The sequence below is a fragment of the Eulemur rufifrons genome, chromosome 26 (genome assembly GCF_041146395.1).
Source record: "Eulemur rufifrons isolate Redbay chromosome 26, OSU_ERuf_1, whole genome shotgun sequence".
Lineage (NCBI taxonomy): Eukaryota > Metazoa > Chordata > Mammalia > Primates > Lemuridae > Eulemur > Eulemur rufifrons.
In genome coordinates this window covers 4,857,781-4,876,349 of record NC_091008.1, presented here as the reverse complement: position 1 = coordinate 4,876,349, position 18,569 = coordinate 4,857,781, and the positions used below count along the sequence as shown (strand labels likewise).

At 46.3% G+C, this 18,569-nt stretch overlaps 2 protein-coding genes across 9 annotated transcripts in view; both read right to left on the bottom strand.

Annotated features, from left to right (window-relative positions):
- Positions 1-110: 110 nt before the first annotated feature.
- PLA2G12A (phospholipase A2 group XIIA) lies at positions 111-11,568 on the bottom strand. The gene is made up of 4 exons (XM_069459046.1): positions 11,144-11,568; positions 2,893-2,969; positions 1,403-1,568; positions 111-229 (listed from the first exon to the last, which is right to left on the bottom strand). Exons 1-4 carry the CDS (start codon positions 11,349-11,351, stop codon positions 111-113), a joined length of 570 nt encoding a protein of 189 aa, XP_069315147.1. The 5' UTR covers positions 11,352-11,568.
- Positions 11,569-14,548: 2,980 nt separating this feature from the next.
- CFI (complement factor I) overlaps positions 14,549-18,569 on the bottom strand; it is a 34,196-nt gene continuing 30,175 nt past the window's right edge. For 6 of the 8 annotated variants that reach the window (XM_069459032.1, XM_069459033.1, XM_069459034.1 and 3 more), the window contains 2 exons: positions 16,653-16,757; positions 14,549-14,963 (listed from right to left, as the gene is read on the bottom strand). In XM_069459032.1, coding sequence (XP_069315133.1) covers positions 14,746-14,963; positions 16,653-16,757 — 323 coding nt within the window. In that variant the 3' untranslated portion in view covers positions 14,549-14,745. Of the gene's footprint in view, positions 14,964-16,114; positions 16,180-16,652; positions 16,758-18,569 lie in introns of those variants that run through there. The other 2 variants (XM_069459035.1, XM_069459036.1) reach the window with 1 other exon arrangement.

Below are 18,569 nucleotides of genomic sequence, written 5' to 3'. Positions count from 1 at the left end.
TGGAAGGTCTTGATCTTTTCACAAAAGAAGGCAGCTGTGTGCTGCAGAAACATTAGTTCTTGGTCAAAAGTTCTTCCACCCTCACGTGTCACCAGCTGTCGATGCCTTCGTCAGAGATCAGTCTTTTCTTGGTAACGACACATGCACGCAGCCCGCTGCCCGTCCAGGTACGGTTTACAGCCTAAGTGTATCACACCGTGAAACAAGAGCTCCACTGTCTTCTCACACGCTGCAAAGTAAGAAGACGCCGTTACTGTTGGGCACCTGCAAAGCGTCGCTCTCTCCGCCTGTGACACGTGAGAGCACAGAGCCAAGCATGTCCCTAGCGAGCACGCAATCCTACGCCAGGTGACCAGCACCCCAAACTCTCACAAACCAGTAGCACATATGTACGTAGACTTCCAGTCACCCTCAGGTGGCCCTTGGTCACCTTGGAGACAGAGTCTCACTCTGTCGCCCGGGCTAGAGTGTCATGGCGTCAGCCTCGCTCACAGCAACCTCAGACTCCTGGGCTCAAGCGATCCTCCTGCCTCAGCCTCCCGAGTAGCTGGGACCACAGGCACATGCCACACCCAGCTAACTCTGCTATTTTGTAGAGACGGGGTCCTGCTTGTGCTCAAGCTGGTCTCAAACTGCTGGCCTCAAGCGATCCTTGCCTGAGCCTCCCAGAGAGCTGGGATTCCAGGCGTGAGCCACCGCGCCTGGCTGTGCTACACTCTTAGATTCGCTGGTGCTATGCTCTGAACACCTGCATCCCTCCAAAATTCATATGTTGAAATTCCAACCTCCACGGTGATGAAATTAGGAAGTGGGACTCTGGGAGGTGATTAAGGTGACGAGGGTGGCAGCTGCCTGAACAGGATTAGTGCCCTTATAAAGAGGACCCAGAGAGTGGCCTGGTCCCTTTGACCAGGTGGAGACACAGTGAGACGGTGCGATCTATGAACCAGGAGGTGGGCACTCGTCAGACAACGAACGAATCTACTGGTGCCTTGATTTTGTTCTTCTCGGCCTCCAGAACTGTGAGAATAAACGTCTGCTGTCTGTAAGCCACCCGGTCCATGGCGGCTTGTTCTAACAGACCAAACGGACTAAGACAACTGGATTCCGAGTTTCACGCTTTAGGCTCTGGATGATTCGAGATGTACTTCAGGGCGCAAGGTGGATGAACTCTTCTCTCTCTCTGCCTCAGACACTCTCCTCCCAGGGTTTCCTAACACGTCTTGCTGCTGTGGCTGTAACTCATTGTAGATTACAAAACCATCCACTCCTCACCCCAGAGAACTGGAGAGTCTGTGCCACAACAGATAACGTATGAGAAAGATTTCTGCAGGTGAGTCCTAGGCCTTCGGTAACACTCCCAGCGGGTGCTGGGCCCCCCGGCCCCCCGGCCCCCGCTCACCCTGCACGTGCTGCGCCAGCCCCAGCGTCCTCTGCACGTCGCGGCAGATCCGGGACAGGCACTGCTGGAACTGCTCGTCGCAGTCGCTCTTGCTGCTGCCGCAGGTCTCGTAGCACCTGTCGTGCCGGTTGCAGCACCTGGTCAGGGAGGGGATGCCGATGTCCAGCTGCAAGAAGCAGATGCATGGTCATTGGCAACGAAACGCAGAACAGACAGACTTAATACAAATGACAGAGACTGCTGGGTAGATAATTGCAAAGTCCATTTCTGCCTACGAATGCTTTCCATGTTATAAATGTCCCCGTGACTGTCATCCACACCCGCCCACGTTACTGTGTCTCAGCCACGCCTCCCTTCTCTCCATCCCGCAAGGTCAGAACATGCAGTTACCTCCCAGTAACAAAGACAACTTCCAATTGTCCAAACACAAAAAAACGTAATTTTAAAAACAGGAAGAGGCCAGGCATGGTAGCTCATGCCTGTAATCCTAGCACTTTGGGAGGCCAAAGTGGGAAGACTGCTTGAGGCCAGGAGTTTGAGACCAGCCTGAGCAACACAGTGAGACCCCATCGCTATAAAAAATAGAAAAAATTTTTTTCTATGGTGCATGCCTGTAGTCCCAGCTACTCGGAAGGCTGAGGCAGGAGGATCGCTTGAGCCTGGGAGTTCGAGGTTACACTGAACTATGATGCCACCATCGCACTCTAGCCCAGGCAACAGAGTGAGACCCTGTCCTGAACTATGATGACACCACTGCACTCTAGCCTGGGACACAGAGACCCTGTCTCCGAAAAAAAAAAAAAAACAAGCAAAAAACCAGAAAGATAAGGCTAAGGGCATTAAAAGATTTCTCCAGGGGCTCAGTCAGTAAGTGTGATTTTTAGATATTCAAAGTGTTTTGTGCCCCTCAATACAAATATACTTTATGTGAAATGTCACAGAAAATTTTTAAGCTCCTAACACTCAAATTGTTTTTTTTTTAATCTTCAAGTGTTTATCCATTCCCCAAAGATACCATTACTCTGAATCTATAACTTATCTTTAATTAGTTTAAATAACTTTATGCATGAAACTCTTGTGTCTAGGAATCACTGTGACAAACACTTTGCCCGTAATACTTGGCTTGGGTCCAGTCTCCCTACGACAACCACACAGCCGTCCCACCTGGCCTTGTTTCAACGTAGAAAACATGCTGTATGTTACATTTTCCCCCTAGCTAGTATTCTGCACTCCAAAATTAAATCATGCTTGAAATATCATGTAAGTGGTATTAACAACTATAAGATTCAAAAATAAAACATTAATTTTATTCCATTTAGTTTAAAGTTATTATTAATAAATATGTTTTGCCATAAAAGAATGCAAGTAAACCCAATCACTACTACACCAGGCTAATTATTTGTGAGCCTGAGAATACACTGATAGTCTCATGTTATCAAAAGTACTACATGGCCTGTCAAATGAAACAGCAAATAAAAAATCATATTTACATGAACACCAAACAGTGGGGAGCCACATCCATTCGGCGGGGAGGGTTTGTAACCGTAACGTGGGAAAGGCTTAGATCCTAGAAAATATAAATGGTATCATGATTAATCTTCAAATATGATAGAAATAAAACATATCACCAAAAAGGTCCATGATACGTTAGACTGGCCTTGGAAATACTGAATATTTATTTGGATGCTGACATAGGTGAATGTCTTTATCCTGGTGAGTGTTAAGGATGCTCATTTGTCTACCTAATTGTTCTTATTTCTCCTGTGGTGACGAATGTGGAATACATCCAAATGTGCACATATAGACACAGACACATATACGGCAGTTCATAAAATGTAATTATTATTATTTAATGTAATTATTTTTAAGCTTATGCCATACAAAACATACAAAAGCTTATCTTGGCCTTCTGGAGATTTCCATACGTATGAAAGAGAAATCGACCCTGTTTTCCCGTATATTCTAACACATACTTTTTTAGGTTAAAAGCTATAGAGTAAGGACTGTATCTTTCCAATCTTCAGCAAACACTCCATTGCACACAAACCTCAATAACCATTAACTAACCAATTTACTCAGCTAGAACCTAAGGCCAAGGAAGACAAGGTCATCCGGCGATCATTTAATAACCTTAATGCCATTACAATACTACACATTTCGCTCCCCCAACCCCAGTCGATCACTTCACAAATAGACTCCCTCTGCCAGCTAAGGAAACAGGTCAGAAGGGCACCTACACACTCCAGCTATGCCAACACTCCCTCGTAGCACCAACGGTTCAGTAACAAGGAAAAAGATGACATCGTCACAGCAGTGTTAAGTTTTGGAGGGTGTTACAGAAATATCTCCCCTCATTTAATACAGACGTACCTGGGAGATAACACGGGTTCCGTTCCAGACCATTGCAACAAAGACAATATCGTAATAAAGCGAGTCACACAAATGTGTTGGTTTCCTAGTGCATATACGGTAATCTGTTAAGTGCGAGACAGCATTATGTCCAAAAACACAATGTACATACTTAAGAGTACTTTATTGCTAAAAAAAAAAATGGTGACACAGAGACACAAGGTGAGCACGTGCTATTGGGAAAATGACACTGATAGACCTGGCTCCATGCAGGGTTGCTACAAACCTTCAATTTGTTTACCAAAAAAAAAAAAAAAAAAAGGATATTTTAAGTTCATTAAAGCAAAATGCATTAAAATGAGATTTGCCTATATAAAATCACTTCACTTCAAAATATTAGACAGTTACCTACTGGCTCTTTGAATGTTTCCCACAATCCTCCCACATCAAGAAACAACCCAGCAAAAAAAAAAAAAAAAAGAAAAAGAAACAACCCATTCCACTGTGAATGGCATCAATTGTTAAGACGTTCTTTCTTCTGCCTTCTGGTAAATTTCACCTGTAAGAATTCTCTGCTCCTTGGGGAAAACATAAAAATAAGCCAACTCACTATTTTACATGATAATCCTCACAAATGTTTGGGGCTGCAATTTATCTTTACTTCTAAAATGAAATATCCCCAGTTATTTCAGCCGTAAGATGTGGCAGTTTCCAAATACCACCCCACAGTTAGACACACGGGAGAGACACAGTATTCCACCCAATTTCATTCAACTTAACATTTATTGCTAGGAGACTTAAAGATAAGGTTACCCTCCAAAAGTAAAGCGAAGGGGTGGTGGGAAGCAACTCTTTCAGTAATCAGCCATCAAAATAAGTAACCCAAAGTAATGATCGAAAAATGCTTTAAGTGAGTTGCTGACAGGTACCGTGCTCAACTGAGGTGACCAAGAGTAGCCTCAAGGGAGTATGCCCTCATGAAGATACAAAGTTACAGGCTGCTCCACCGATTCAAAGGGGGTGGTTAAGAGGAGTCTAGAAAAGAGGAGGCCAATGGCAGAACCCGGTCTTGTTTTTCCTGCACCGTCCAGGAAGAGGGTGGTTTCTGGGCCCTTGGAGGACACAGGTACGTGCCTCAGGCTGTCACAGACGAGTCACTGTGATCCTCCAGCTCTTGCCTCCTGCTTTCAGTCCTTCGTTGCTAAGAACACAGCTTATCAGCTGGCTTCCTGTTAATATTTACAAGGGCCGGCAGAGGAAGGACATACTAACCTGCTGGGTGTCTAATGAGCACCTCAAACTTAAGACGTCCCTCCTGACATTTATCCCCAAACTGCTCCACCCACAGGTCCCTCTTCTCAGTGGACGGTAACTGCACCCTTCCAGATGCTCAGAGAAAACTGTGTCAGCCATTCGTGACCCTCATGTTCTTACACCCCACATTCTGCGCAACAGCATACCCTGTTGACTCTGCCCTCAAGACATTCAGGATCTAACCACTGCTCACCACCTCCTCTGCCACCGTCCTGCCCCAAGCCACCATGGATCATCGCCGTAACTCCTAACCAGTCTCCCAACTTTGCTTCCCCACCCCACACGCCCAGCCATAGTTCAATCTCAACGCTGAACTTAGGTGATCTTATTAAAGCATACACCAGATCAAGTCTTTCTTCTGCTCAAAACTCCTCCAGTGTCTTCTCATCCAGAATAAAATCCAAAGTCTGGAAAGCCCATAAAACCACATATAATCTGGTCTTTCCATGATTTCCCTGACCCCATCTCCCCACTGTTCTCTCTCTCCCTTTCTTCCTTGCTCCGTTCCATCGTATCTGACCTCTCTGCTGTTCCAAGACACTCCCGGTCTGCTCCTGCCTCGGGGCCTTTGAACCTGCTGTTCCTCTCGGTGGACGCTCTTTCTCCAGATAGCCGCATAGTTTCTGTCGCTCTGCTATGGTCCGAATGTTTGCGTTACCCCAAAACTCACAGCTTGAAAACTAAGCACCAATGTGATGCCATTAGGAGGTGGGACCATAGGGGAGTGATTAGGTCAAGAGGGGACAGCCCTCAGGGGCTGAATCAGTCTCTTTACAAAAGAGGTCCCAGAAAGCTGTCCTGCGCCTTTCACCACATGAGGGAACAGCTAGAAGTACCCTCTGTACACCAGGAAGTAGGCCCTCACCAGACAGTGAGTCTGGCCAGCTTCTTGGCCTTGGACTTCCCGGCTGCTAGACCTATGAGGAATCAATCTCTGTTGCCTAGAGCCGCCCAGTTTAGGGCATTTTGTTACGGCAGCCCAAACAGCCTAAGACAGCCACCTTCTCAGAACCGTGCCATCTGTAACACGTAAGACCTTCTAACATACTGTATCACTAATGAACTTATTTTATCATCTGTCTCCTCATCCTAAAATATAAACTCCATGAGAGCAGGAATTTTGGTCTGTTTTGTATTCCCAATGCCTAGAACAGTGTCTGCCATACGGTTAGGTTTGCGATAAATGTTTATTGATGAATGAATAATGAAGAGAAGAGCTGGAAAGCTAATCCTCACGACAGTTATAATGCTCATTATAAACTAATAAACTGGGACTGCTGTTTACTCTTCAGTCTTTTAGGTTTCATGAGCATTCATCAGCCCCCAAAGACTGACCACTTCTAGCTCGTCGCATCTCTTTAAAATGTGGCACCCCAGAGTGAACACCACTGAGTATCACGGGCCTTTTCACCTTTTGAGCTGGACAAGGTCCTCATATTAACCCAGCCTGAGACAGTCAGCACGTGTTTCCACTGCGTCTCGGCGCCAACACACACTGGACGCTAGCACAAAATCATCAGTTTTTTTTTTTTTTTCTAAAATGAACTTGTTTTTAAGATCTACTGCTAGAGGCTCGCCATTTTTGCAATTCAGCTTCTGAGCCATAAACATTAGATTGTAAAATTCTATCTTGTTAGTTTTAGCTCATCATTCAGGACTGTTCAGAAGTTTTTAAATCTAGATCTATTCACTCAGTGCTACCTACCGCTCCCAGATGGCACGATCTTGAGACACAGGTATTAATCAGGACAGAGCCCGGCAATACCCTGCTGCGGATGAGCCCTCTCCGTAAGCAGCCGTGAAGTCACTAACCCAGCCCTCTGGGGGAGACAGCTCACCAGCCGTGACTTCACCTAAACCAAGCTTCAACCCGTCTACACCTCTCATGGAAATGTCACGAGAGACTCCGCCTTGATCTACGGTTTTCTCTGATCTACTTGATTCTTGGGAAACCCATTCTAGTTCCTTAAGCTTCATCATGAAGCTCTCTTGTTGTCAGGGGTTTTAACAATCAACTATTTAAAAACGTTCAGAAACTTATCTAGAGATACATGTCAAACAACATCTTGAATTGTTAGTCTGAAAAAAGTACAATAAATACACCACAGAGTGTTCAAAAGGTCTGGAAACAGAAAAACAGGTTGACAACTGGTCTTATTGCTTTAAATTTAGCAATGAATACCTAAAGAGGTACCTGGAGGTAGAATAAAAACATCTACCCACCTAACCGGAATCTGTGCCTGTCTCCTGTACCTGTGCTCCTGTTAACAGGGACGTGCTAAATGCTCTTGGCCAACCCCTCCGTTCGTGTGCTAGAAACCATCCCTCTCACTTACCCAAGGATAGGACTCCAGTAATTCGCCTCCTCTCCCTCTCTCATCACTGTTTCTACTCTCTGCTGAATCCTTCTCAAGAGCATACAAATATGTTACTATTATTCCCAATGCCCCAAAACTGTCCTTTCCATGGTCTGCCCCATTTCAGTAAATGGCACCTCCACCCTTCCAATTCTTCAGGCCAAAAACCTGGAAATCATTTTTGACTCTACTCACACTCTACTTCCACATAATTGGCAGATCTTTTAGGTTCTTCCTCAAATCCAACCACTCCTCACTATCTCTAATGCCACCAACCTGGACAGAACCACCCCATCTTTTATCTGGCCTCCTGCGTGCCTCACTCTGCTTCCTTTCCTGCTCCCCCACCCTGGACCCTTTTTATTCTCAGCATGACAGCCAGAGGGATCCTGTGAAAACATTCACCACTGAATCAATAACAACTTACTCTTCATTCTAAAAACATCTACAAACCAATTTTCTTTTGTGTTTTTCAAAGGAAATTGACAAGTTTTCTTCCTTAAATCTTCTCTGCTGTCAGGGAGAGAAAAAGAAAGATAGAGAACATCAAATTTGTTTCCCTAAATAACTTTACTTAACTCTCAATAAAGCCTTTTTCTCACCCAAGGGAAGACAGCCAAAAAGGAAGGGAACAAGTCTCCATGATGCCTCGTAGGTAAAACAAGGATAGCAGAATGTAACAAGGCTGTGCCCTCTAATCTGACCACCCTCTCCACTCTTTTTTTTTTTTTTTTGAGACAAAGTCTCACTCTGTTGCCCGGGCTAGAGTGCCGGGGCGTCAGCCTAGCTCACAGCAACCTCCAACTCCTGGGCTCAAGCGATCCTCCTGCCTCAGCCTCCCGAGTAGCTGGGACTACAGGCATGCATCACCACACCCGGCTAATTTTTCTATTTTTTAGTAGAGATGGGGTCTTGCTTGTGCTCAGGCTGGCCTTGAACTCCTGACCTCAAGCAATCCTCCTGCCTCAGCCTCCCAGCGTGCTAGGATTACAGATGTGAGCCACCATGCCCGGTCAGCTCTTTTTTTTTTTTTTTTTTAACTCCCCTTATCTCATTCTTGCAACTAAAAAACACTCCTTAATCACCATGCTCCTCTAGCCTTGGGATTTTTCTGTTTGGTTCCGGTTTGGTCACTTGCATTCCGAAAATAGGAAAGGCTGAATCACTGTTCCAGGGAGACATCTCAAGTAACAGCAATTAAAAAAACAATTTTCGTTGAGTTGCAATTATCAGCATGGTGACTTGGAACCACATGTCCACTAAACAGACAGACAGGAAAGGATTTTCACTGAAGTATATACCATTTCTTTTCTTTTTTTTTTTTGAGACAGAGTCTCACTCTGTTGCCCCGGCTAGAGTGAGGGCCGTGGCGTCAGCCTCGCTCACAGCAACCTCAAGCTCCTGGGCTCAAGCGATCCTTCTGCCTCAGCCTCCCAAGTAGCTGGGACTACAGGCATGTGCCACCATGCCCGGCTAATTTTTTCTATATATATATTTTTTAGCTGTCCAAATCATTTCTTTCTATTTTTAGTAGAGACGGGGTCTCACTCTTGCTCAGGCTGGTCTCGAAGTCCTGACCTCGAGCGATCCACCTGCCTCGGCCTCCCAGAGTGCTAGGATGACAGGCGTGAGCCACCGCGCCTGGCCCATTTCTTAAATTCTCAAGTTCATTTGTGTTTTTTATGCTGGGGACTCCAAAGGACAAATTTTGAGAGCCTTGTAGAAGATAAAAAAGATTAAGTGAAAAGAAAGACTAAAACAGTCTTTTAATGCGGCGGTCCCCAACCTTTTTGGGACCAGAGACCGTTTTCATGGAAGACAACTTTGCCACGGACTGGAGGTTGAGGGATGGTTTGGGGAATGATCCAAATGCATTATATTTATTGTACACTTCATGTCTACTATTATTACATTGAAATATATAATGAAACAATTATACACCTCACCACAGGTTGGGGACCTCTGCTTTAATAGGACTTGTACCTATTCAGTTTCAGGGATTTTAAGTGTAAATAAACTCTAGAACCCCGGACTCACAGTCAGGTTACAAAGACGACTCCTGCCAAGTCTTTCCCGTCTCTGTACGCGGCAACTGCATCCTTCCTGGGCCTCAGGCCAAAGCCATCAGAGTCATCCTGGACCAGTCTTTCTCCTCAGGTCCTTTGCACTTGCTGTCCCCTCTGCCCACCACGCTCTTCCCCCAGGTTACCCAGTGTCACCTTCACCACTGTCATGTTTCTTCCCAAATAGTCCCCTATCCGTGAGGCCCTTTCTGAGCCACTATTTAGAAGAGGACACTGCCGGCAACACGACTGGCTTCCCCTTCCCTGCTCTGCTGCTCAACGACATGCGCTCCACGTGTGCCTGACTTTGCTTGTGTGTCAGTTTATGACTGTCCCCCCCCCCAGCACGGAAGCTCCACGGTCAGCGATTCTGTCTGTTTTGTTCAATACTGAATCTCCAATCAGAGCGTCTGACGGCGCAGTCTGGACTACAACATTTGTATCATGAATGGGAATGACGAAGTAAAACTGTAGCCTTGACTTCGGGAAAGGCAACCACTTAATCCTTATTCATTTATTCCTCGTAACAAGCTCTACAAGGACAAAAACATCCTTCCTGATGCAGGCTGACGGTCACATGTAGGCATAAATTCAGGAAGCAATGAAACCTGTCTAGCACTTTGAAGCATACAAGACACAGCTCATTCACCTCTATTAACAAAAAACTAGAAATTATTTTGGGAATTAAAGGCAACAGGTGGCATCAGTTTTACAGGACACAGGTTCCTACTGAAGTTCACCTACACACACAATCAGGTTTTACCATAACAACCATTGGATTCCCTATTATTTTCAGCTGCCAGCATTAATGAACCCGTGACCTTCGTTAATCTTACTGGAAACAGGATCGCTCAAGTTTTATCTTAACATTCTGAATTTCCAAACAGAAGCTCAAGTAACTTTTTCTGAACTATTAAAATATTTAATCATGCAAAAAAGTCAAGGGCTTCAAAAGAACCATTTCTGCCTGAAAAATTGAGTGTATTAGGACTCACATCGCCACCAAGCAAGTTCTCAGACGCAAACAATATCAAAGTGCAAGAAGTATAAAAAGAGCAAATGGACACACTTACATTGACATTAACCAACATGCATCAGAAAGGAGGGTCGTGGATAATTCAAGGAAAGAAAACTGTCAGGTCTTGAGAGACTATTTTCTCGAAGAGTCATCAGAACTCTTTCTCAACATTCGAGTACACCAAAAGTCTGTGCAAAGGTCGCAGTTTATGTTCTGTCGCTTTGCAAGGGGAAAAGAAACCAATACCAAATCTCGAGAAAGCGAATAAGGCCGTGATTTTAAAACTCTCGGTTCGCTTTGCATGGTCGGCCCACTAATTAACAAGAGCAAAAATACAGAGCTAAAATCGGTGTGTCCCACTGCATTCCCGTGATTTCTACGTCAGTAAGTTCTCAGGCAACGTGGTGCAACTGGGGGAAAAAAAAGTGATTCGGAGGCAACGAAAACAGAACGGGAAGTACACGCTCCGCCGACCTCTCACGTTCTGATAATGGCCGTGCGAGTTTCCACCCAGCGCGCTCAATCACAGCAACGGCAGGACTCTAGCGGTGGGTACGTTCCCCACAGCCAAAGGACCTGTCACCCTCACCCCCGCGACCCCTGTCCCCACGCCCCGCCGGCGCGGGCCGGGCGCGCTCACCGTCGCTGCACTTGTACAGGCACAGCCCGTCCTCGCCCCCCAGGAGGTCCAGGGCGGCGTTCAGGTACGTGTCTATCTTGTGCACGCCGTTCCGGATGGTCTTCAGCGTGGCCCTCCAGTCGGCGGTCTGGGCCTGCTCCTGGCAGCCGACGGCGGCGGCCAGCAGGGCCAGCAGGAGCGGGAGCGCGGGCCGCGGGAGCCCGGCCATCCGCGCCGCGCCAGGCCGCGCCGGGCTCCTCGGGCCGCCGCGCCCCCTCGGAGCCCCCGGGACGCCCCAGGCGGCTGCGCGGGTCCCAGGCCGTGCGGCCGCCGCCGACTCCACGCCCACGCCTCCTTCCCAGCCCGCGCGCGGCACCCTCGCCGCCCTCACAGTCCCGCCTCCCGGCGGCAGCGCCGCAGCGCAGACGCGCGCCCGGCGTCCGCTCTCCTGGGCCCCGCCCACCTGCGCGCCTGCGCCGGAACGTGTCGCGTCAGAGGCGCGGGGGGCGGTGCCTCCTCGCCCACGTGGCCGCCCGGACACGCCCCCCCGACGCTCCTCCCTGGCTCTCGCGAGAACTACTGCAGGGGCGAACTTATAAAACACCCAGGCCCGGGCCTCGTCTCTACGGGGCCTGATACCAGCGGTCCGGGCGGCAGTGGGCAACGGTATTTTATACAGTTCTCCGGACGGTGGAGCCGTGCAGGGAGCGTGGAGAACCGCCGCCCCCGCCCTGAGCCCCGTGGCCGAATCTGACCCGCCCGGGCTCAGCTCCGCCGCCCGAAAGACGCGCTTTTCTGGGTGTGGACGACACCGGAGAATTAACTCCCTCGCCCGCCGGCAGAGGGCGCTGCAGGTCCAGCTGCGATTCCTGTCGGGAAACGCGATTCTGCTGGAGACCGGGGCCGAGTCTGGATCCCACCTGGGGATCTCACCTGGGTGTCACCTTCGTCCCCTCCCGTCCGCGCCGGGTCCTCAAGACCCACCGTGGCCGCAGTTGGGGGACGGGAACCCGGGAGATGCCAACCCGAGGCCGTGGCGTTGCCTGACTCTAACCAGGTTGAGCTAGATGCCGGTTTAGACTTTCTGGAGGAAAAAAAAAAAAAGTAGTTTGACTGTAAAAACCACACGTTTCTTCACCTGGTAGAGAAGAATCAGTAGTCTACATTTGAATGTAAAAAAAAAAAAAAAAAAAATCAAGGAATCCCTGTTTTCCTACTCAAGATATTTTGTAACTTGGTAGTTCTTTGTATTCCCACTGCCCTCCCCTGCACGGTGCGGGATCCGTAAGTGAGGATTGCAGTACCTTTTACCAGAGCTATAAATATCTGGTTGTCTTGGTATCCCAACGGTTCCCAAGAATTTTACAGTAAGATCCAGGACAGCGTTGCGGGTGTGGGGAATAGGTCCATCCTTTCTGTAAAAATTACCAATAAATAATAGGTTTGGCGTTTTGTGTTTGTTGCAAAATTCATGAGCTTATAAGAAAGGTTCAGTGCAGAGTTCATAAAAATTATATCCCTCTTTATTGAGTGCTTACTGTGTGCCGAGCACTTGACAACATCCCTCACATTCAGAGCTCTACTGTAGGAGGATGCAGCCTTTGGGCCAGTTAGAAACAGTGGACTCCAACTGGGCAGATGGTGTAGCTGTGGCCCAACCCAGGCTGGGTTAGTGGAGACCTGGCCGGACTTCAGTCCCCGCTCAGACCCTCAGCCAGGCACGCTGGGCAACGATCAGTTCCTACCACAGTGGAGGAAGGGGAGGAATGGTCCCCAGAAGGTATAATTATCCTGGTGTTTTTACAATGAAGGAGTCCACCTGAGAAGTCGTTTGACAGTATCCAGTCCAAACCAAGGCCTCTTTCTGTTTTCACAAGATGCCAAAGGTTTTTTGTTTGTTTTGTTGTTTTGTGGTTTTTGTTGTTGTTGTTGGTTTTTTTTGTTTGTTTTTTGTTTTTTTTCAAATTTTTGGACAGCACATTTCAACCCATTTAGAAAAGGGAACATAGAATCATTTTCTTCACTTTCTGGAACATCGGTTTTCTCATCTTCAAAGTGTGGATGTTGCAGAAAGACACCCAAATGTTTATCACAGCATCATTCACAACTGCAAACATTTGGAATCAACCTAAATGTTCATCAATTCATCAGTGGATAAAGAAAATGTGGTATATGTACCGTGGAGGACTACTCAGCCATAAAAAAGAACAAAATAATGTCTTTCGCAGTAACTCAGATGGAACTGGACACCATTATCCTGAGCAATGTATCTCAGAAATGGAAAAACAGATACCACATGTTCTCACTAATAAATGGGAGCTACATGTGGGTACACACAGTCACAGAGATGTAAGGGATATTGGAAACCAAGAAGGGGGGAGGGTGGGAGGAGGGTAAGGGATAAAATCTTACCTCTTGGGTACAATGAACACTGTCCCGGTGACAAGCACACTGAAAGCCCTGACTTCAGCACCATACAGTGTATTCATGTAACAGAAACATCTGTGCTCCCTTAACATTTTGGAATTAAAAAACAAAGCGTGAACGTTGGACTAGATTACCGCTGAGGTTCTGAGATGCCACCCAGCTCCACCACCGTATCCTTAAAGAAGGCTTGGTCTTTCAAATTTTCTTCCAGAGAAATTCCCTGGTTCAGAAATAAGTCTTCCAAAAGAGAGGACAGAATGTAGTAAAATAACCTGGTTCCAGCCCTCAGTTATGACCCCAACCCAAAGCCTCTCCTTTTTTTTCTTTTCTCTACACATTTACTCCATGGCGATCTCATCTAATTTCTTACGCCTTAACTACAGCTTACGCTGTGAGGACTCGAAGGGGTCTTCTATGTCTCATCGCTCCTTAGGGATTAAATTCGCAAATCACAGAGCTGTGCGTGGAATTTAAAACGGAGTGTAGATCACCCGGGAAAGTGCAAAGTGAGGGAAGTGGCCAGAAGGAAGAGGCTGGGAAGAGCAGCCGCCCAGTGACTATGAGGTCTGACACCATGGGGACCCCGGGTTGTGTCCAGTATCTGCGTATCTGTGGAGAGGTTTAGAGAAAGAGCCAAAGAGAACTTGTGAAATGAGGGAACGAAGACAACATTGTCAAGAAATTTTAACACTTAAAGAAGCAGAGAAATGGGACAAGAGCTGTGAGGTCGGTTAATACCCTGTGACAGGTACTATGCCTGCCCAATATTTCACAGAAGTGTGTAATTTCATTGTTGCACAATTCTGGTTTCCATTTTATAGATGGAAAATGAGGCACAGAGAAGAAAATGAATTGCCCGGGGACAGATGTAGTAGGTGGCGGAGTTGGGACAGGAGCCCAGGCGAATGTCATTCATCTAGTTACGCCTTTAGTATAGTCAGTATCTCACTCCTGAGCGACAGATAATTTAATCAGATTTTCTGATAAATAAGATTTGCATACTTGACCAAAATATTTTATTTGAGAATTATACAGAAAAATTCCGACATGGCATAAACTTTGTAGAGACCTTTAAAAATCCAATGAGATGTGCTTCGTTTTTGCCCTTAGAGAAGTCTTGATTACACAGTTTCATTTCAATTAAAATGGAACAACCGAGAGGGAAAAATAGTAAAGAGAAGAGGGTGATGACAATTTTATATATTATACTGAGAAATAAGAGACCTTCCCACTTGGTAGCTAATCCAGTCATAATAATTGGCCACTTTGGTGTAAACACCGGGGAACTCTGGTTTGCCACAGCTTTCGCCCCAACTCACGACACCCCACACGTAAGTCACGTTGTTGGCATCCATACAGACCAAGGGGCCTCCAGAGTCCCCTTTACAGGCATCGATGGAACCGTCAACTGTACCTGAGAAAGGAACGGGAGAGAGAAGATCACACACTTGCTCCCATTTGTCAAGGCCACCATGCCTGCTCTACTTCCTGCCGCCGCCTCTAAGGCGTGCGATGACTTCGGCTTCCCGAAGCCTTCCTGCGGGAAGTAACGTGGGCTGGCAGAGTTGGAGACATGCAGGTTGGGAAAGACTTGACAAGTCGTCTTTGACTGATTCCCCCAATTCAGCATGTTTTTCCCGTGTTCTCTACTTTCTGCGACCGTATACTGAGATGAAATTGCAACCCAAAAGTTGCACCAGCTGCTGAATGGGCAAATAATAGGAATACCTAGTGCTTACTGAGTGCCCGAGATGTATCAGTCATTCATCGTTTTGCTCCCGACCACAGCCCTGTGAGGTGAGCATCATTATTGTCCCTAGTTTACAGATGAGTCAAATGAGACACAGAGAGGTTAATTAACTTGTCCAAGGTCACACAGCTAATAAATGGCCGCACCTGGACTTGAACCCAGGCAGCCACACCTCAGAGCTTCTGCTCTTAACCATGATACTGCCTCCTGGCAGATTTGGTGCTAGTCACCCCTTTTGACCACTGTAATCCTGAACTCCATTTCAAGACAGGAGGGCTCTGTCTTCTCTCTCTTCTGACTTTCTAAAAATTTTAAATCACTGTATCTGAGCAGTTACAGGATGTCAATAACTGCCTCTTTCAGTAATACACTATTTAAATGGTTTTGATAAAGTGTCCTAAATAACACTGGCTGGGACTCAGCCTTTGTGTTGTGTTGCTTGGGAGAATTAGCTTAACCACGATATCAACAGAGACCGTGAGAAGTGCGATGTCATTTCCAAGGAGGGGGAAGCTACTTCCAACTGGAGGCATTTGAGATGAGATAACTTCTAAATTTGTATTTAAGGCCGAGCGCAGTGGCTCACGCCTGTCATCCTAGCACTTTGGGAGGCCAAGGCGGGAGGATCGCTCAAGGTCAGGAGTTCGAGACCAGCCTGAGCAAGAGCGAGACCCCGTCTCTACTAAAAATAGAAAGAAATTAGCTGGACAACTAAAAATATATATAGAAAAAAATTAGCCGGGCATGGTGGCACATGCCTGTAGTCCCAGCTACTCGGGAGGCTGAGGCAGGAGGATGGCTTGAGCCCAGGAGTTGGAGGTTGCTGTGAGCTAGGCTGACGCCACAGCACTCACTCTAGCCCGGGGAACAGAGCAAGCCTCTGTCTCAAAAAAAAAAAGAAAGAAAGAAAGAAAGAAATTTGTATTTAGAAGTAGTTTTACTTTTGGTCCTGGGTATATACCACCTCTTGTCTGTAAGACTTTGGGCAAATTATGTAAATGACCTGCCCTCTGTTTCCTTCCCTCTTTAGAGCCTCAATTTTCCAAATGAGGAAACTTGCTCAAGGTCACATGACTAGTAATTGGTAAAAACTGGGATATAGATCCAGGTCTGGTTCCAAAGTCGGTGCTCTTAGTCACCTTGCTGTACCGGTATCTGACAGCTTTAGGAAGATGTCTCCTCTCAGTATTAGAATAAGGGACCTTGAGCTACAGGGATGGCCCAGGAGGAGTTTGACAATGCAACAGCCAGGAGGCCAAATGGAGGGTTCAGGCCCAGAGCTGACAGGCGGGAGGAGGAGGCGTTCGCCAGCAGGGATACAGACGGATCCCAGATGAGCCAGTTCGCACTCACCTGCACACTCCATCTCTTTTTCATAGAAGCGATTTGGGTAAAACTTAGAGCAGTTGCCAATTAGGTTAACTGCACCCCACTTAAGCGAAAAGACCCTTTGTTTATCTAAACAAAGTGAGAAAACAAACAAACATTTACAAGTCACAAATGAGAAATCTAAATACTCTCGTAACTTAGTACACCATTAGGACTATAAAAGAGTATATATTCTTTAACACATACATACGCTTTTGAGGACAACGCCTTAGTGTATTTAATCGTACTCTCCTTGTGTCCCCATTTCTATAATCGTCCTTTTAAAATTGAGTGGATAGGCAAGGGGCGTTATTGAACATGTGGTCTAAAGTCACACACATTAAAAAAGAACCAGAGCCCTGTAATCAATGAGATAAAATCTTTCTCCTATGGTTGCTGAGTTCAGGAATCAGAGATGGGATCTTCTCACAGAAATACCTCCTATCTTCTTACCATCTCTTGAAAGGGCTTGTTAGAGTGAAAACAACTTTTTCACATACGAGGTTTGAATAAAGAAAATACAGATGAAGTTATCAATGTGTGTGTGTGTGTGTGGGAAGACATCCGTTTCCTAAGTGATGTGAAGTGATTCAAAGGGGAGTTAGGATTTCCTTTCTATTTAAATAAAAGTTTCTGGACTTGAACATCTTTGGTCCAAGGCAAGAGAAGGGCCGGGTACTGCTGACAGATTAGGGAAGATGAGAAAAACATGAGAATGCAGGGAGAGACGTCTCAGGGATAAGGAGTGAATCTTTGCCCCTTCTCCCCTCCTCCTTTTCCCCAGATCTCAGCAATTTTTGTGCTACAGTTTCTCATTCCATGGCAGCTCGAAGCTCCAGGAGTGCAGAGGGTAGGCCTGACTCATTCCTCACCAGCACTCGAAATTCATGCCAGCAGAAAGTAGTTGCTCAATAAATATTTATGTAATTAATTAATGCACGAACTCACAGTAATTCAATTACATGCTAAGTCTCTTAAGGCAAATGACTCCTCCTCTCAATTGATCTATAAACTACCTAGGGACAGAGACCTCTGGTTTTTCCTGCGAGGACAGCCCCGCAGATCCTGGCACTGTAGTGCTCGCGTAGTAGCTAATTGTAGAATAGTATTCTACTCTCCTGAGAAGCAGAGGGAGATAAACATCGACCAAAGCATATGGCCGATCAGGAAGGAGTTTCTTTGTTTTCCTTCAAGCTTTACGTCAAGTTGGTCTGGAGATGGCTGCCTTTCTCAGAACAAGGGCTTTTTTAAAACTTAGTAATTTATTACTTCCCCTAACTCAGGGAAAGTCTTGGAAACCTGTAAGGAATTTTTAATGGCTCAGAAGATAGCTCCCTCCCCTGCACTCTTGTTTTGTACGATTCTGAAGGTACTTTGCCACATTCTGCTGTCTGAGGGTGTCATTCGTGTCTGGTGGCTCCTCTGTATGGTAAGCGTCTTGAGCTGTAACTGAACCCAGGCAGAGGCAGTAAAAGCACAGAATTTTTAACCTCTTGACTTCAAGGTGGCCAGTAAGTGCCTGGTGAGCTGGCCTTCATCTTTCAACCTGGGAACCTCTTTTTCTCTTTGTTGACTGGGTCCGTATTTTTTACCAGTGAAATCCTAGCACTTTAGCGTGACTACTTTGCACACATAGCAAATGCTTAACAAACGTGTTAAGCCATATTTGACTAATAAATTAATCATTGAATAAGAATCGATCTAACTAGCAGTTGATGGGGAGCACGTGGAACGGAAGAACATGCCAGATGCCAGATCAAGGACGCAATCAGCCAAATTCAAGGTGTGGAAATTCTAAAATAAGAACTATTCGGTTTCTTTAATGAATACATTTTAAATAAAAGGAAGGGGTGACTGTTCTAGATTAAAAGAGATTTAAGAAACAAAGCCACCAAGTGCAAC